At 38.7% G+C, this 20,490-nt stretch overlaps 1 protein-coding gene across 3 annotated transcripts in view; it reads left to right on the top strand.

The window, feature by feature from the left end:
- The first annotated feature begins 7,649 nt into the window (after window positions 1-7,649).
- Window positions 7,650-20,490, top strand: part of AEBP2 (AE binding protein 2) — a 53,964-nt gene continuing 41,123 nt past the window's right edge. For 2 of the 3 annotated variants that reach the window (XM_027838809.1, XM_027838810.1), the window contains exon 1: window positions 7,653-8,389. In XM_027838809.1, the coding sequence (XP_027694610.1) occupies window positions 7,680-8,389 (710 nt within the window). In that variant the 5' untranslated portion in view covers window positions 7,653-7,679. Of the gene's footprint in view, window positions 8,390-20,490 lie in introns of all 3 variants that reach the window. The other variant, XM_027838811.1, reaches the window with a different exon arrangement.

Raw genomic sequence — 20,490 nt, 5'->3', positions numbered from 1 at the left:
CGGCATATCAATTGGATTGCCAACTCCCACTGTTCTACCTTCACACTATTTGTCACAATTGCTATGCTGTTGGATTAAATGTGTTTTGTTTTTAAATAATGTGGTCTATAAAAAGCAAACACATTACTATGGGCTTGGGAGCTATGATTTTGAATGTAAAGAGATCCATAGAGTGCATTAAAACTAGAGTAACTTTATGGGGACCCACAAACTTCATGTATTAATTTACGGGGGAAGATGGTGGAAGGTTATGGGCGTTAAAAAAAACCTGAAAAGAACTGAAGTGAAAACAAGTCTGTAGAAAGCTTGGCCTCTCACATAGTAGCTACTTAAAAAATGTTTGTTGAATAAAAATTACATAAATAAATGACATCTGTTGCTTAGCTTTCACTTCCTCATTTATGTTAAAGAAAAAAAAGTTAATACTCTTCATTGTAGGCACAAGTCTGCTAGAAACAATTTCTATTAATTTGTTATTTTTCTAAATTTAAGCATTGTTCTACTTGACAGGTGTCCAAACGGACAGAATCCCTATGCCCTTCGATATATCTTACCGACAAGATATTTTAAAGTAATACTTATAATAAGATTCTTGAACATAGGAAAATTTCAAGATGATGAATTATATAGCTCCTGAGGATAAGGTAAAAACTATTGTTTTTTCTTCATCAATCCAGAACAACAGTCACTTAATTTTGGAGAATCATTTTCCTAAAACCACTTAATCCTTCTAAGAGAACTCTTGGAGAAAGTGTTCTTTCCTTCTCTTTCCTCCTCCTCCAGTCTTCTCCCTCCCCCACCAAAAAACAAAACAAAACAAAACAAAACAAAAACCAGGTCAAGGAAGTAGTCCGGAGATTTCTTCCCTTGGGCCAACATAGTAATCCCATCAGGGAAAGGAGGACAAAGATCTTATCTAGATATGAAGAACTTCTCTTTCAAAATCTTGTTAACACCTTTAATTTTTTTTGTCCTGAGTTTGTTCTTGACTTTTTACATACTTTTTTAAAAGTCAAGAGGTTAGACCAAAGAGAAAGGGGGAAAAATATTAGTTGAGGATAGTTCAAGAATTTTGATTAAGTACTGATAATGTTACTTTACTTAGTTAAGTAAGGATATAAGACTAGAGAAATAGTTATTGCTTAATATTTTGAGTTGAATGAAAAAAGAGGTTTTAATATGCTTCTACATCTACAAACTGGAGATTAGCGTGCCACTTCTAATGGCACTCTTTGTCAAAACAATTTTTTTTTTGAGAATATAAATGAATAATAGCAAGATCTGAATTCAAATCCCACCCCAGACACTTAGGGGAAAGATGCTTAATCTCTCTCAGCCTCAGTTTTCTCAAATATTTCAAAGGAATGTTGTGAGAATATAAATAAAAAACATTAATCTGTGTTGATGAAATATATTAAAATGATTGATATTGGCCCTGATAATTGCTGCCACACATTATCTCACTGATCATAGAGATTTCCCTTCTCTTTGGATCCTGGTCAAATACTTTGAAACTGCCCCCTTTCAGTGACTTATACTGTTAGCTTTTGCTCCTTGCATCCCATGTTAGTGACTTATATACTATTAGCATTTCAGTTTACACTTCCAAATGATAGATTAGTGAAAAAGTCAACAAGCATTTATTAAGTACTTCCTATGTGCCAAGCAATGTGCTAAGCATTGAGGATTTGAAAAAAGGCAGAAACAAGTCCCTTCTCTCAAGGAACATACATCTTAATGGAGGGGACAACAGGCCAACAGCTATGTGCAAACAAGATGTGTAATACAAGATGAATTGGAGATAATCTCAGGAGGGAAGGAATTAGCATTAGCAGGGATTGGGACAAACTTCAGACAAATATTGGGGTTTCAGCTGATATTTGAAGGAAGCTAGGAGGTGAAGATGAGAACAGAGAGAATTCTAAGCATGGGGACAGTCAGTAAAAAATGCAGAGTTGGAAGATGGAGTGTTTGAGGAACATGGAGGCCAGTGTCACTGGCTTGAGTGACCTGGAAGGGAATAAGGTGTAAAAAGATTTTAAAAGATAGGAAAAGGTTACGTTACAAAGGACTTTATGGGCCAAATACCAGATTTTATATTTGATCCTGGAAGTAAATAAGGAGTCAAGGGAGTTTGAGTGTGTGTGTGGGGAGGGGAGAAGTATGTGTGATTGAGATTACATGGTCAAAGCTGGACTTTGTTAACTTTGGCAACAAGTACAGATGGGCTGTAGTTGGGAAAAACTTGAAGGAGGTAGCCCAACTAGTGAGCTTTCGAAATAGTGCAGGTTGGGGGTCAGGAGGGCTAGCACCTGGATAGTGGCTATGTCTGAGGAGAAAAAGGGGCAGGACATATGCAAGAATGTTAAGAAGGTAGAATTGACAAAAGCTGGCAACTGATTGGATATGGGAAACATCCAATTGTCTAACTGACATTTGGAGATTTAAGACTGGAGATCAGGAGAGGTATAGGGCTATTTAAATAGATCTGAGAATCAGCTGCAAAGAGTGGATTTGAGTCCTTGGGAGCTGATGAGTTCTCCAGGTGAAATGTTAGGTAGAAAACTGGATGAAGATTCATCAAAGAAGACTGAGAAGCCCATAGAGAGGTAGGAGAATCAAAAGAAAGCCTTTGGAATATTAATTTGAAAGCTGAATGGAAAGTGGTTTGGAATGGGGAAAGACTTGGGACAGGGAGACCAAATGGCAGGCTATTGCCATAGTTCAGGAGGGAGGTGATGGGATCCTGTACTGGGGGGTGAAAAAGAGGAGGATTCATACAGAAGAGATGTTAAGAAAGCAAAATTGATAGGACTTGGCAACTCAGGAGAGGATGACAATGATGCAAAGTTGTCAGTCTAAGTGACTGAGAATATGATGGTACCCTCAAAATTAGTATAGAAGTAGAGGAGAGGAGTGGGAGGGAAAGTATATAATGAGTACAGTTTTGGACATGTTGAATTTTAAAATGTCTACAAGACATGTCCAGTAGGCAGTTGGAGACCTGATACTAGAGGTCAGGGAAAAGGTTAAGCCTGGATCTGAGACTCATATATGTGTGTATGTATGTAAACACATACATATATATATACATATATATATATATATATACACACACACACACACACACACACACATATAAATAAGTATATGGGAGCAGATGAAATCATCTAGGGGATAGAAGTATATAGGAAGAAGTGGATTCTTGGTGGAACTTCCTGTTAGTGATTAAGACCTGGATGAGGATATGGCAAAGGAGACTGAGAAGTGGTCAGATAGGAAGATAACTGGGAGAGATCAATGTTAAAAAAACCTAGAGAAAAGAGAGTATTAAGAAGAGGGTTGGAATCAAGGAAGTCAAAGGCTGCTGGGGCTCAGTGGTAACTTTAGCCAGAAGGGAGGGGCTGTGCAAGTGAGGTTTTTTAAGGATGGAGAGATTTAGAAATGTTTGTAAGCAGCAGGGAAGCAGTCAATGTATAGGGGGAAAGAAGATAAAGATTAGTGAGAGTGGGGATGATAGGAGCAATTTGTGGAAGTCAGAAGGGGATCACTGCATGTAGTGGAGGTGGCCTTGGCAAGGAAGAATGGCCACCTCTTCTTTGGAGACAGGTGAAGGAGATTGTGGCAGAAAGCTTTGGAATGATGGGAGATGAGAAAGAAGGAAGAAGTAGAATGTTCAATAGGCAAGGTTCTCAGATAAGAAGGGAGAGGGAGAGGGAACCACTAGGTTTGAGGAAGGATCAGAAGTTTCGAAGAGCTAGTGTAATAAGTGGAATAGACAAACAATTAAAGAGATGTAAAAGGATTGTCTTGCTGCAAAGAAGGCCTGGTTGAGATTAAATAAATTTGTAGTGGTCAACTGGTTTTTGTTACTTTCCCCAATTTTCTATCAGCTGGTGGAAGCAAGGCAAGTTAATGGTGGAAGTATCCAAGGCTGTGTCTTCGAAGTGCAAAATCTGTGATAGGATAAGGGAAAATAGTGTAGAGTTGAACTGGTCCACCCAGGGGCCAAGATAGGGAAGGAAGAAGCATGTAAACTGTTCTGGGGGTGATGGCTTGGGAAAGAATTGTAGGAGAGACAGAAGGACACTGAGCTGATTAAGAATTGCTAAGTGGGAGGAGAGGTGGAATGACAATGGAGTCAGATAAAGGAGTCCTTTCAGTAGTTTTTGGAGTTTTGTAACTTTAGCATTATGTTGATTTTCTCCCTCTCCCTTCATCCTACTTTTCTAATTGGTTGCCAGATCTTACCATTTCTACCTCCACAAAATCTTTCTTATTTGATCCCTTTTTTTTTCTACTCATACAACTACTATTAAATTCAGGCCCTTATCACTTCTTTAGATGATTATTTTTTAAATCCAAATTAGTGGGGTTTTTTATAAAAAGAGCTAATTATGTCAGATAGTCCAGCCTTTGATGTGAAACATACATTTATTAAGCATTTATCATGTGCTAGGCACAGTGCTAAGCTCTGGGGATACAATTACAGATATCCAAAAAGACAAATCCCTGCCCTCTTGAGCTTCCATTCTAACTGGGGAAGACAATCCATAAAAGTGCTGAAGGAAGTTGCAAGAGTGATACTTGGGCATACTAGAGAACTCTGAAGTAGGAAGCATGGCTGGTCTTGGCCATTCCTCAAAATAAAACTGAAGGTTCTGGGAGAAATTCATCAATGGGAGAAGAGGGCTGAAGTGGTAGAAAGAGAAGACAGAATCTCAGAGAGGGCTCAGAGAAGTTAAGTGACTTGCTCAATATTGCAAAACACGTAAATATCTGAGTCAGCTCTAATCTGTATTCTGAGCTTAAACTGATTGCTATAAAAAGATTCCCAAAAACTTGTCTGTTGATAAGCACTTCTTAAGGGCCTAAGTACTAAATACTTGGGATACAAAAAAAAGGTAAAAGATAGTAAATCAGTCCCTATTCTCAGGAATCTCACAACCTGATGAGGAAAACAATATAGAAACAATTATATACAAATACTTTGTATGTGGGATAAACTGGAAATAATCAACCAGAGGAAGTGCCCTAGAATTAAGGGGAATCAGGAAAGGCTTTCTAGAAAAGGTGGGATTTTACCTAGGACTTGAAAGAAACCAGGAGGCAGAGATGAGGAGGGACAGAATTCCAAGCATGGGGGGACATTCATTAAAAATGCCCAGAGTTCAGAGATGGGAGTGTCAAGGGAACAGCAAGGAGGTCAGTGTCACTGATCAAAGAGTGGGGACGTGAGGAGGGTATGGTATAACAGATATAATAGATGGTTCAAACTGTACTTTTCTAACTAGAGATAAATTAAAACCAGCTTGTTTCTATTATTAGTTTTTATGAATTTTATTTAAAATTTTAAAAAGTATTAATACTAATTTATTACTATTAATTTTTAGTTAATAGAATTACTATCCTATTACTATTAATATGACTTTCTTGCAGTGACTTTCTTGGAATCAGTCATTAAAAAATTATAATGAATTTAAACATCAAAAAAGAGGGTTTCCACACACACACACACACACACATAGCATCTGTGAAACTGCAACTCAATTTCAGACCTCTTTTAAAATAAGTATAAAATTCTATGTTACTTTCAAAATTTTCTGATCTTTTCTTCTGTTCCTTTCTGTACGTTAAAAAATGTTTTAATGGCTTTTTTTTTTGCATCACTTGCTAATACCTCTCTCTGACGCTCCCGCTACCTTCCCATTAAAAAAAGACAAAGGAAAAAAGACACTTGTAACAAATAAGCCTAGTGAAACAAACTGAATCCACACTGTGGCCATGTAATGTCCCTTTCTGCACCTTGAATCTGTCATCTTTTCTGTCAGTAACATGCTTTATCATCTGACTTCTGGGTACATGGATTGTGTCTCCTAGATACATTGCATTTATCTGGGTACTTAGAAGTTTTTCAAAAGCATTTTTCTTTACAATGCTTTTTGTCCTTGTATAAAATGTGCTAGTTCTGCTTTCTGTTCCACAACGGAGCATACTCAAGGATTGTATGAAATCTCTTGCTTTTGTCATTTTTTACAATAAAATAATCCATTATGTTCGTTTGTTAGTCATTATTCAATTGTTGGGCACCCTCTTAGATTCTAGTGCTTTCCTTTTGTCTTGAATTAAGCACTGTGCTTGGCACATAGTTTAATAAGTGTTTTATCTATTCAGGTCTAATCTCCCCTTTCTGGATCTGGATGCTTTTTTCGCTTAAGGCTATTCTCTCGCTGTTATCATCCTTTCTCTAAATCCTGCTTAGTTTAGATTATTGTAACTGCCTCTTTGTCTCAGCCTCGAATTTCTCCCCACTTTAGTTCATCCTTTACATTGCAAAGTGATTTTTGGCCTCCTGTTTTCCCTACTCAATCCACATCAGACTTCCTTGAGGAGAAAAATAAATTTTTTAGCTTTTTTTTAACACTCCAAACTACCTTTCTCAGCCTCACTGGAAGTTACTTATGCTCCCTATGAGAATGAGATCCTCCCCAAGATGTCTCTCGGTTCATTTCCCTGGTGAACAGGCAATCTCATGCCTGGACTGCACTCCCTCTTCACTTCGACCTCTGCCTCTCCTTTTATTTAAGGAGCAACAAAAACCCATCTTTTCTGAAACATTCAACTAACTGCTCAGTGCCATTCTATGCATTTGTCTCCTCCCTTAAGACTAAGTTCCTTGGGGGTAGGAATTGTTTTCAATAGTTTATCCCTAACGCCTGGCATCCTGCCTACCAAACAAACGTGATTTTTCTGTTTCCCTTAGTAGTATTTCTCATCATTGCCAAACTGTGCAATCACTTGACTCCTCCCTCACCTACTTCCAAGCATTCCCCAAGACCCGTTCCTTCATGCTATAACAAGAGACTTGGACCTAGAATTAGGCACTCAATCTCTTCAGCCTCAGTTCCCGCAAATGAACATTTTCTTTTCATCTGTTAGTTTATTCCAGTCTACTCTGAATTTTTTCATATCTTTTTGCTTTAGGTATTAATTACGTTACAGTCGAAATGTTGCATTTTGTGACTATCACCCTTCCCTTTCCCCACTCTTCATCTCCCCATCCAACCTATCCTACTGTACCCCTTGCAGGAGCAATTTTTTCTAAGGCATAGCGGCTCTAAGCATCAACCCCGCCTGCTGCAGCCACTTCAAAGCTCCATACTGCTACAAAATAAAATTCAAATTTCTTAGCCAGGCATTCCAGGCCTTATGTTCTTTTACATAAGTAAACTTCTTACTCTAAGTTCCATTCACCCACCTTGGAGTTTATTTGCCTGCCTTTGCTTACAGGTGCCCTAAGTGCTTGGGAGAACAATTCCCTCCAATCTCTTTTTCAAGTCTGTGGCCAGGGCAGCGGGGCTGGGTTTGAGAAAATGAAACAAGAATCTTGAGGAGCGCAATGGATTGGGAGGGAAATGGACTGAAGCACAGAGGATGGGATACTGGATTGGAGTGAAAAATAAAAGCCGTCTCCCTCTTACTAACCCCCCCTCGCCCCGCCTCTCGCGCAAGCGCTCCATCATCCTGCAACTATTCGACCGCATGTGTGTGCGCGCGCGTCTGGTGACGCCGCTCGCAGTCCCTCCTCCTGCTCCGCGGCCTCGGCGTCGGGGGCGGCGTCAGCGTCGGCCCAGGCTTGGGCGATTGGAAGGGAGGGTAAGAGGGAGGGAGGAGGCGCCATGGCCGCCGCTATCACCGACATGGCCGACCTGGAGGAGCTCTCCCGCCTGAGTCCTCTGCCCCCCGGCAGTCCCGAACCCGCGACGCGGAGCCGGGCCGAGCCCTCTGGGGAGGAGGAGGAAGAAGAGGAAGATGAGGAGGAGGAAGAAGAGGAGACAGAAGCACAAGCAGTGGCAGAGCTGCTACTGAACGGCGACGGCGGGGGTGGGGGCGGCGGCGGCGGCGGCGGCGGCGGGGGCGAGGCGGAGACGATGTCTGAGCCGAGCCCAGAGAGCGCCAGCCAGGCCGGGGAAGACGAGGACGAGGAAGAAGAGGAGGAGGAGGACGAAAGCAGCAGCAGCAGCGGGGGCGGCGAGGAGGAGAGCAGCGCCGAGAGCCTGGTGGGCAGCGGCAGCAGCAGCGACGAGACCCGCTCCCTCAGCCCCGGCGCGGCCAGCAGCAGCAGCGGCGATGGAGACGGCAAGGAGGGCCTGGAAGAGCCCAAGGGACCGCGGGGCGGCCAGGGCAGCTGCGGCGTCGGCGGCGGAGGCGGCAGCGGCGGTGGCGGAGGCGGCGGCAGCAGCAGCAGCAGCAGCGTTGTCTCCAGCGCCGGGGACGAGGGCTACGGGACCGGGGGAGGCGGAAGCAGCGCTACCTCGGTGGGCAGGAGAGGCAGCCTGGAGGTGTCCTCGGACGGGGAGCCCCTGAGCCGCATGGACTCGGAGGACAGGTCAGTGCCACACCGCACCCCTCCCCGGGGGCCGGGGACTTCTCCGGTCCTCCCAGGGAAGTCTCCAATGGGTCAGCGACCGCAGTACCCCGCCCCTCCGGCCGCCGCTGCCGCCGATCGGCGGCCAACTCTCAAACCATTTTTTTCCTCCCTTTCCTTTCCCCGCCCCGTTTTTTCTCCTCGTTCCCCCCACACAGTCCCAGAGAGGGAGCGAGAGAGACCCAAAGTCCGACCTAACTCGGAAACCCACCGGCCGCAGAGGCTGCCCGAGGCGGTCTGCCGGGAGGCCGCGGTCCGTCCGAGCACTCCCAAGGTTAGCTTCAACCATGTTCACGAACACTTGTCAGAAGTGTAATTGACAAGTGTTTTCCAACATGGCTGGTCTAGCCGGCCTGCTGCCGCCACACAACTTCCTAATCTAGGCGAGAGCCTCAGCTCTCTTTACTCCTTTCCCTTTTTTTTTAATCTGGAGAGATTTGGGTTTTGTTTAGTCAAGTGAACGAAGTTTCTTGATTCAGTCTTGTAACAACGTGGTAACACTCCAGATTCTAACCTTTTTTTTTCTTCTTTATTTACATATATTTTGCTGGAGTGTAGGAAAAACATAACTTCTCAACATTTCGTGGTTGAGTGACCGGGAAATAAGTTAAATTGTGATTCTTCTATTCCATAATGCTCATTCAGATACTTTTAGGAGGGAAAAAAAGCGGGAGGGAGATGGTTTGCAATTTTGTTTCTAACTGCACTTGGAAGCCACAGAGCTGTAGAATAAATTTAACTGATTATTTTCGACTTGTACCAATATCAGCAGTCCACTAATGAAATCTTTCCTTAAACTTTTAAAACGCAAGTGTCGTGATTTCAGCTGACACATAAAGCACACTAGGCTTGTTGCCATGTGGTGGAGAGGCCTTGTGTGTGAATTTTCTTCTTTGGTAATGTTTGTATCTCCAGTCACAGAAAACGATTAAGTGCCATAAATAGTACAGATTTCATTGCTCTTTTATCTGGTTTGAGATAATGCTTTTGGGAAAACTTAGCATTTTTGTTAACTTGTGATTGCTTTTCCTAAGTCTGACCTAATATGCTGCTCTCCAGGTTAACAATCTGTTAATTGGATTTTAATTTGTAGTAGGATTTAAATAAGATTGGTGGTGGGATGTAGCCAAAGCAGTAAAGAATGAGTGGGTTAAATAAGATTGGTAGCATTAATATGTACTAAAATTAAGTAGAACTGCCTGGGGAAAAATTACTAATGTTTAGTGATTATTATTTTTCTGTTTAATGCCCAAGTTTATTTATAGTTTCTGTTACGGATAAAAAATTACAGTAATCTGATAAAGACATCTAAGCTTATTTGACAGTTCTTTTAATGTTTAGTTATTAGTGTAGTATAGTAATACTTGGGTGTGACACATTTTATAACTAAAGCATATTTTGTAGTCCTTAGAAAATTGATTGCTGGATGCAAGGTATGGCTTTAGTAAGAAGAATTCAGTAGTGGGGAATTTTATTATGAATGTGTTCTACCTTGCAAGACAGTTTGGGCCACATACTCCCTGGTTAGAGAAATCAGAACATTTGTTTATTTGGTCTCTTCCTAAGGGCAGCATGGTATAGTGCTCTGAGTGCTGGACTTGGAATCTGGAAGAATGAATGCTACTTCAGTCATTTAACAGTTGGGTGACCCCCTGCAGCATATCACTGAAATTTCTCTCAACCTGTTTTTTCATCAGTAAAATGGGGACAAAAAATAACATCTATCTCATGGTATTATCATGAGGATAAGTATTTCACAACCGTAAAGTTCGAATAGTTTAATGTTGGTCTGTTATTTTGATTTATGAATTCAAAAAATGAGGAAAGTAGGTATCATCTTGTAAAATGGAAAACCAGATACATTTGCAACTCCTTACACATAGTACCGACCTGTGTTTGCTTGGGTTAAACCTTTTGGAACAACTTTTGTCTAGTCTGTACTAGCATTTTAAAGACTAGAATAATTAACCTTAAACAATAATTGTAAGTTTTTGGAAACTACCCTGTCAAGCTATGAATTCTCTGGTATGTAATCACTCAAAAAATGGAACTTTTGCTATACTTGAATTTGAAAAATTCATACTATACGAAGAAAACAATCTTATAACATCAAAGAAAAAAATCTTGACATGAAAATTAAGCCACAATAATTTTTATACGTTATTTCAATGTAACTCATTGAGTTTACCTTTTTTTGGGAAAAGTTTTTATTGTCTACCCCTGAGATTATGAGATTATTGAGATTATTTTTGTTGATTTGGATAAGTTTGTGTATGTGACCTAAATTTTGAAAATATTTCTCCTAAATTATTATGTATGACACTAATCTGGAGAACAAAGGTATATGTTTTGTAGTTTGACTTAGTAGTAATTTTTGCGGGGAGGGTGAGGAGAAGGTGAGGCAAGGCTGAGAAGGAACCTGATCAGATGTAGCCTTTTATGATTTGTTTTTAATTTTTGCCAAGGTTTGTTTTCTCTTTTTCTACTTACTATTCAAAGAATCTTTTCATCAGAAATTTATTGTAGAAGTTGCCCGGAATGATCTAATACTTTTCATAGATGAGGTGAGACTTGAACTGGGACTTGAAAATTTCAAGATTTGGATATTCAAGAGGGAGAAATAATTGATTGGCAAGAGAAGCAAGCAAACATGCTAGTTTAGAGCTATGGATGGACTTGATATGGTTAGTCTTGAAAGGCTCTTCTGGAGAAGGAGTTAAGTCTGAAATAGTTTGAGCATTGATATTAACTTCATAAAGTTAAAAATCATCCTTTAAACAAACTAGCAAGGTCTAATGGTGCAGTTAATACTGGTTGCAATCTGGCTTTTATTTTGTTTCCCTTAACTTTTCACCCATTGTACTTTGTGTCATTTGCCTGAATTTGTTGCACTTTGTCAACTGTCTCAGAATAAAGTTTTATTTCTTTTTTTTTTCTGTTTTTAAAGTTTATTTCTTAAAAGGCAATTTGAGGTCAGTTTGTAATAGACCTAAAATTCAGGCTAAAGATTTGAATATGTAATAGAGCCACTGATTTTTTTTTAAATAGGGGAGTGATGAGGGTGAATTTTAAGAGATAGCAGGATGAATTGGAAATATTTGAAGTTCTGTATACGTTAAAAAAAATAAATTGAGAGATAAGCCAATTAAATTTTACTCACCTGCGAGGGTTCCAGAGGTATATAAATCCTAGCCTCATTTTCTTGCCCCTAGGCAGTTTTACTACTTGAATGAATTAACCCTCAGCAATGGAGAATATTTGTATTTTCTAGCATCCTTCCTTTTCCCCTCCCCCTTCAGATCTATTTACTTGCAATTCTGTTAAGGTTTCTGCAAATAGTGTGGTACTTTTAAGTTAGCTAAAGGAACAAAAGCCATTTTTTACTTTGAAAGTGTCAAAAGTATAACGAGACAAAGGTTATCTTTAGTCTTGAAAAGGTCTAAGAGATGGAGATATTCTTCTCCAAAGCTGCAAAATGAGGTTTCTTCACTTATCCTGAATTTTTACCCCCTTCAGTTGAAATTGCAGAAAAGACAATTTGTGTTTGTTTGCGATAAATTTAACTTGCATTTTATTTAACATTTCAGAAATGTTTATTTTTATTTAAAGTGATGAAAACCAAGGAAATTATTCCAATAGAAGATAAGAAATTCCAAGTTTTATGGGTAGAGGTAGAGGCAGTGTGACGTAGTGGATAGAAATCTAGCTTCAATTAGGGAGAACTGGATTTAAGTTTTGCCTCTGATGTGTACTGACTCTTTTCCAGTGGGTAAGTCACTTAAATTCTCAGTGCTTAGGCAATTTTTTTAAAGCTAAAATTCGCAAAGAAGTTTACCATCTCAATACAAGTTCCTTACTGGTAGGTCCCTGGACCAATGAAATCATAGATTCAGTTAAAAAAATGGATAGGACTACTTAATTTTATGCTTTTGCCTTGGCACAGTACCCAATAAATTTTGAGTCTAGAAGATGTATGAATTTGCCTATTTCATTTGAGATTTCTGTTCTTTCAACAGAAATTTTCTGTTGTGCATGTGAAAATGGTATGCATGCCAAACTTGAATCCATTATGTCCATGTTTATTTAAGTTATGAGTAATCTATCTAGACATTCTGTGGCATGAAAACTTGTTTCATAAAAACTTGGTTCAGCTTGTGATTCTGTCAATCTAATAGAACCCAGGGTTGTTACCTCTATGAGATGGTAAAACATCAGAGTAGGGTTTTTGTGAATGCACTCAGTTTGTGTTTTTTTACAGACTTTTCTCTAGTTTTAGATTCTCACTTTATAAAGGGCAGAGACAATTTCTTTATTTTATTTTTAAATTAATTTTTTAATTTTCAATAATCACTTCCATAAGCTTTTGAGTTTTAAATTTTCTCCCCATCCTTCCCCACCTCCCTCCCCAAGACAGTGTGCAATCTGACATAGGCGCAGAAACAGTTTCTGTTTAATTCTTTTCAGTATTCAGGGTAATGCCATGAAGGAGCTTACTACATTCTGAAGATGGCAAAATCAATTAACATTGGCTTAACTCACAGTTTTACTGTTTGAGAAACAGGAAGTAAGATAATTTTTACCATTACTAACAGCAATAAAACTTTAAGTGGTAAACTGAGGAACTTAAGCCAGAAAAGGCATTTGCTTGCAATTTCTTAATTTTAGAGAAAATTTTTTTTACCATATTTCTTTAATGGATGTAAAACTGTATGCAAGTATATAGGCTCTTGTTGAGTTTTACAGAATGACACTAAGAGATCAAAGAACTTGTCCATGATTGTATTGTCCATAGATTGTATGTGTTAGATGTTGAACTTGAACCCATGTTCGCAATTTCTGGACTCTAAACCTAGTCTTCTCCAGTAGGCTGTATTGCCTTCTGTTGGCTTGAAAAATAATGACCCAGAGAGCTCAGCAATGTGTAACATAGAGATGAAATAGCACCTGAGACAACCTTAACTAAAAACTACTATTTGAAATTGACACAGTGGAATTTACAATTTGGTTGTGGAGATAAGACAGTCTTAAGAGTAGTAGAGGCTTGGTTCTTTCTCTTACATTTGGTAGGGAAAGATGCAGATGGGCAAGCTTTGATTAGCTGTGGAGGAGTAGGGAAGGTAGCATTCTGTCCTGTCTAGTTGTTGGGGTTTACTTGGCAAAGATAATGGAAGGGTTTGCCTTCTCAGCTCATTTTACAGATGAGGAAACTGAGGCAAACAGGGTTAAGTGACTTACCCAGGGTCGCACAGCTAATAAGTATCTGAGGCTAGATTTGAACTCAGGAGGATGTCTTCCTGTCTTCAGGCTCAGGACTCTATCCACTGTATTACCTAGTTGCCCAAAGCAGCATGAGCAGGGCCTGAGTTGAGTGCTCTGATTTGATACATAAGTATTTGGGGTAAATTGATAGACAACCTTTGTTGCTTAGGCAACAAAAAATGTTCAGTTTTTTAGATTGAGAAAGCTGTCTGGTCAGGGTTTATGTTGTTGCCCATGGTTTATTTCCCTTTTTTGCTCTTATGTCAAATAGCCTTAAACCAAATGACAGGAAAATCTTGAATTGCAGAGAAAATTTTAGATGGTTAGTTGGACTAATAAACAGAAACAAAGCACATCCACTGACTCCTAAATAAGGGATAAAATACAGAACCCAGTGGAAGTTGTGAGGATCTTTTCTTTTTTTGGATAGGTAATGGGGTTAAGTGACTTGACCAGGGTCACACAGCTATTTAAGTGTCAAGTGTCTGAGGCCAGATTTGAACTCAGGTCCTCCTGACTCCAGGGCCTGTGCTCTATCCAGTGTGCCACCAAGCTGTCCCTGAAGATCTTTTCCAAGTCTCAAGTAGTCACTGAATTGAACCAAGTGTTGCCAACTCTTGGTTTAAAAGATATTTTGAATATTTTTGGTTAACTAACTTTGTTTAACAAAGACATGACTTTAGAACATGATTACAAAAGGGAACCACTCAATTTCTCCTGTTCATATTTCCTTACCATTTAGGTGCATATAAATGCTTTTTTTAAGTGTGATTTTTGTGGTAATTCAGGGACCACATCGGACCACACCAGACATAATTTAGGAATGGTAATGAAGTATTTATAGGAGGGAGAGACCTTATTTTAAGTCTCTAGGTAGGCTTTCAAAGGTCCCTTTTGTGACTTGTTTCAACAGTTTATTCACTTCCAGTGTCTGTAATTGGTGAGGAAGCAAGGTGTTCTCTTTTATCTCAGATCTCTCCTTAAAGATCAGTAAGCACCCTCTTTGGTTGAGGGATCAAAAGATTGAGAAAAGAAAGGTAGAAAGTCATTCATTCCATGGCTGATTTTGTAAATTTATTAGACCTATTTTTAAAAAGGCCATGACCTGACTGAAACTTTTCTTGAGCCAATGGGCTTAAATTATTCTCTCCATCCTACTATATAGATCTTTAGGTAAGGGTCTGCTGGACTCTTTGGATCAAAAGTTGACAACAAAGGAAAAAGATGATAGTGGCCTAAATACCTGTGTTACCTCTGATTAACAATTCTACAGACTCTTAAGCCTAGTATAGGTAAAATAAAATAGGTTAATATTCACTCAGGTCTTTGTTCATATATTGAGCTTTTGTTCACATTGAGTACTTCATTTTTTTGAGATGTATTGCTTCTGTGTGGAGTAGCAGATGATTATGGCAGTTGGAATAAATAGATCTATCATACATAACGAGATTCCATGAATGCTGTTGTTAAAAGAATATTTACAGTACAAACTGTAATTTAGTTGAGACCTCCCATCAATGGGAATTTTTGAACTATTACTATAATTAAAATAACTTACTGTAACTATTGAAGCAATGGCAAAAGACTCATTATAAATGGAAGTATTATTTATCTTAGACAAAATTGACTCCACCATAACAGTGATGTTCAAATGTATTTTTTTTGAAGAGTATGTAGATATTTATGTATATGTTTAGTGCATTTTAGACAATCATTGCATTTAAGAACAGAAGAGGTTAGCACAATGCCTAGCACAAAGTAGGCATTTAAATAAGGCCTTTTTTTGCCTAAGTCACCTAATTCCTAACTTTTTAGTTTGGTATTCAAGGCCACTATATATTAAGGACTCTGTGTGTGTGTGTGTGTGTGTGTGTGTGTGTGTGTGTGTGTGCATGTGTGCGCGCGCAGGGCACTAGGGAGTCAGAGCTGCTTTACTGGCATAGTCTTTGAGAATCCAACTCTGCCGTTCTTTGAGTTGGATTGTAGAGAAGGGACGAGCAGACAATAATAATACATGGTAGAATATGATATGCATGTATTTGTTTATAATTTTAAAGTGAATGAATAAATTCAGATTTATCAGTTTTCACTTTTTTTAAAACTCTTTTTTTTTTATAGTCAATTAGAATTAAGTGACTTGCCCAAAGTCACACAGCTAGTACGTGTCAAGTGTTTGGTCTGAGGCCGGATTTGAACTCAGGTCCTCCTGACTTCAGGGCTGGTGCTCTATCCACTGTGCCATCTAGCTGCCCCGCAGTTTTCATTTCTTATAGATGTACAAAAGCTCAATTTTCTTATGTAAAATGGAAATAATATTAACCTCTCAGGCTTGTTGTATGGATAAGATGACAGTGTCTGTAAAGTGCTACATAAATGCAAACTATTGCTGCTGCTGCTGCTATGGTACCTACTTCATAAGATTTTTGTAAAAAAAAAAAGACACTTTGTAATACAGTATATAATTGAATTCTTAAACTAATAAGTGAATGAAAAATGAACTTTTAGTGTTTAAAATTAATTCCTTAAAGTTGAACCACTTCAAAATATATCCGTCCAAGGTGCTAATTATATTAGTAGTTGGCATTCTTGCTATGTACTAATAAACAATTACTGCCTTCATCTCATCATTGTACTTTATTACCATTTCAGAGTATGAATACACTCCTTGAAGATTTCTTTTTAATTTAACTTTGTCATTTTCCATAATTTTGTCCTGGTAATACAATGAAATGTTGCCAGTTTTATGTAATCCTTTGTTACAAAAAATAAGGAATACATGCAGAAACTTTAAAAAAAATTATTTTTAAATTAACAAGCATTTATTTTCTCTTTCACCTTCTTCCCATCCACCTCCATCAAAACAAAATTCTTGTATTGGCCAGGTCAAAACAGGTGTCTGTCACTCTTACGCAGGACTTTCAAAATGCAAATCAAAAGCATGGTGCCAGTAATGGGATTTAAATAAAAATTAGAAACAGATTAATATTGAACAGAATGTAACTTTGGGAATAAGAGTGCAACATGCTTGTTTTGGGGAGATATCTGATGCCTAACTTACTGAATGATATTAGAACCTGAGAATAATTCCTTGTATCTATCCACAGAAAGTTGCCAAAACTATTTTGATGTTTACTTGCACCGCTTGATATAAAATGCTTTCTCCTAATTGCTAATGGTCTTTTTAATATAAAAACTTTTCTCATTTTTTCAGCTTTAAATTTTCTTGACCTCTCTGCTAAATCCCATCTTCAAATGTCAGCTCCGGTCCCACTTTCTACAAGAAGCCTTTCCCCCCATTGTCCTCCCTTCTTCCTAACTTAACCTGTTACTGCAGAGGACACTACCATCCTCCTGTTCACCCAGGCTCACAACCTAGGTGTCATCCTTAACTCCTCATCCTCATCCTCTATTCAGTTTGTCACTTTCTTTTCTACCTTCCAGCACCTCATTTCTCTTCATGCAGCCATCACCCTGGTGTTGGCCCTCTGTCATGTCACAATTATATGTAGACTGTTGCAGTAGCCATCTGGTTGCTCTCTGTCTCAAGTCTCTTCCTCTACTCTTTATTTTTTTTTATTTTTTATTTTTTTAGGCAATTCGGGTTAATTGACTTGCCCAGGGCCACACAGTTAGCGAGTGTCAAATGTTCTGAGGCCGGATTTGAACTCGGGTCCTCCTGACTTCAGGGCCAGTACTCTATCAACTACACCACCTAACTGCCCCTTCTTCTCCACTCTTTTAACACATCTCCTTAGTGTAGATGATCTTCTTAAATTGATCTTCTTAAAACGCAGTCTGACCATATCACTCTCATTCAGTAAACTGCAGTGGTTCCCTGTTAACCTCAATGATCAAATAAAAAGTGCTAACCTAGCCCCCTTTCTACCTTTCCACTTTTCTAACACTTGAATCCCCTACATCTAGTGACATTGGCCTTGCTGATTCTAGAATAAGACATTACATCTTTCTATCTCTTGCTTTTTTCACAGCCTGTGTCTCTGACAACTGGGATCTCTATACTCGGTCCTTGTCTCATTTCCTGGCTTCAAGTTTTGTCCCAAGTCTTCTTCAAGTCTTTCAGACCCCATTACTGCTAGTTATCTTTCTCTGTGAGATTACTTCCAGTTTATACCCTGTATCTGATAGCTAGGTGACAATGGATAAAGTTCTCGGTCTGGAGTCAGGAAGACTTTAGTTTAAATTTGGGCTCAGTGTGGGCTCAGATAATAGCTGCAGAATTAGAAGCAAGGTATAAATATCCATTAGTTGGGTAATGGCTAAAGACAGGGTGGTACATGAATGTAATACTACTGTGCTGTAAGTGAAGTCACTTGCTCTGTGATGTTGGACAAGTCACTTAACTACTCTAACCACTCACTGCCTAAGTTTTCCCAATTGTAAAATTGATATAATAGCACCTACTTCACATTGTTCTTCATTTTCTAAGAGGATCAGTGACATCGTGAGTGATGGTTGGTAGACATTCACCTAACTCATTGACTGGATTGAGGCTTGTCAGTTACCCTCGTCCTGGTTTAGCCCTTCTCCTAAGAAGGTTTTCCTGCATGTGGCTGTTGTACATACTACAGCTTCTTGGTGCTACCAGGTGAGAGTTGGGTGAATCAGGTGGACACCAAAGATGGATGAGTAGCCCTGGAAAGGGTCAAGCCCTCACACCAAAGATGCTAGTCCTGAATACCTGGTAGGGTTGTTACAAAGTTAAAATTAGATAATACTTAGAAAGTGCTTAGCACAATGCCTGGCACATAGTAGTCATATATTTATATCTATCCCCTATTAGAATGTTTGCTCCTTGAGGCAGGGATTGTCTGCCTTTTGCCATTCTTTGTATTTCCGGCACAGTGCCACTGTAATCACTTGTTTGGCTGATCTGGATTTGTTAATATGTGATTTCATATAGGAAATTGTCCGTCTGGATGAGAGTAGATAAAAATTACCTTGTAATTTAGCTGGTACTAGATAGAGCAAGGACTGAAATCTTATCTAATATATTTTTTAAAATTTTTATTGATGTCATTTTTAATTTTGCCCAGTGTCCTTCACACTCTGAGAGCTGTGCACTATAACAAATACATTTTTAAATATAAAAAAGGGGAAAAAAAAGGAAAAGTTGTGATCAGTAAAACTGAAAAAGTCTAAATGTATAATGTATTCCTGTGGCACCATAAATGGACTTTTCTGCAAAGGGGTGGAATGTGGGGGTATCATCTCATCTCTTTGAAGACATCCTTGTTCTTTATAATTTTGCAAAATGCTTTTGATTATTTTGTTTCTTTCCATTTACCATTGTTGTAGTCATTGTGTATGTTTTCTTGGCTTTGCTTGTCTCATTCTGCATCATACAAGCTTCTATATTCGTCACATTTCATTCTCATAGCAAAGTAATTACATACATCTACCGTATTGTCCTTAGCTATTCCCAATTGATGGGTATCTACTTTGCTTCTTATACTTTGCCATCAGAATTATGGCTATAAATGTTTAGTATATATGGAGAATTCTTATCAATGACTATTTGGAGTATAACCCTGGTAGGTCAAAGGATATGGTTATTTTAGTCACTTTATTTGCAAAACTAAATTGCTTTCCAAAATGAGGTTGTACCACTTTGCAGCTCCACCAACAATACTAGCACTCCTATCTTCTTTCAACACCTCCAGCAATGGCAGTTCCCATTTTTTCAGTCATCTTTGCCAATTTTGCAGGGTGTGAGGTTAAACCTCAGGGCTGTTTTTTTTTTCTTTTTTCATATTGATTTGGAACATTCTTATGTGGTTATGTAAGATGTTGATCTTAAGCTTAATTTCTGCCATATTGCTTTCCAGTTTTACCTGCTTTAAAATTTATTTTTTAAATTTTTTGGGGGGGGGAGGGGGAAGGCAGTTGGGTTAAGTGACTTGCCCAGCCCAGAGTTACACCACTAGTTAAGTGTTATGTATCTGAGGCCTGATTTGAACTCTGGTGCTCTACCCACTGTGCTACCTAATTGCCCCCCCACTTTTTTTTTAATCAAAAGAATTCTTTAATAAATTCTGTTTTGTGGCTTTTTGAACATTGGGTATTGAGTTCCATTGTTTCAGATTCTCTCTTACCTAGTCTATTTCATTGATACAACTTTTTTTTTTTTAAAGAAATCCTAAATGGTTTTGAAAGTTTTGAAAGTACAATTTTTTGAGTTTTGAAAGTACAATTCCCTACCTCTTATTTTCCTTTCTAATATCTAATACAATATTTTCAGTGTACTATAGGTCATCAAGATGGTTTAAAGATGGTTTATGTTTTTTTGATGGCCTTCTCCAGGTCAGGAAAGATTCCTTTTTGTTGGTATTGTTCTAGTTGTAGAGATGTAGAGAATGATACTTTAGAGAATTTCCCTTCTTTTCCTTGCATTTTATCTGAATGCAGACTATGTTTTCCTCTCGTTCTGACTGTTCTAAAGCTTGGTTGTTGCCTCATCTGAATTTTTAAGCTCCCTAGTTTCTCTAACAGCAGCACTCTGTATCTACCTGTAGAGGTGCTGTGCAAGAAATTCCCTTTATTTCTTCACCTGACTCCCTACCCCCATTGCCAAGGAATGCTTCTCAGCTGTTAAAATACTTGTTCTTGGTCACATCCATAGTTATAAAATGTGGGATGTTTGAATCTAGGTCTCTCCTGTATCCTGTTCAACTACTTATAGCTAGCATTTGTTAAATGCTTTAAGATTTCCAAAACGTTTTCTAGATATTTTCCTTGATCCTCAATAATACTGTGATTTAGGTATTACAGGTTTGTTAACCCTG

The sequence above is a fragment of the Vombatus ursinus genome, unplaced genomic scaffold (assembly GCF_900497805.2).
Source record: "Vombatus ursinus unplaced genomic scaffold, bare-nosed wombat genome assembly UNPS02014830.1, whole genome shotgun sequence".
Classification (NCBI taxonomy): Eukaryota; Metazoa; Chordata; class Mammalia; order Diprotodontia; family Vombatidae; genus Vombatus; species Vombatus ursinus.
This window is presented reverse-complemented; position numbering and strand designations above follow the sequence as displayed.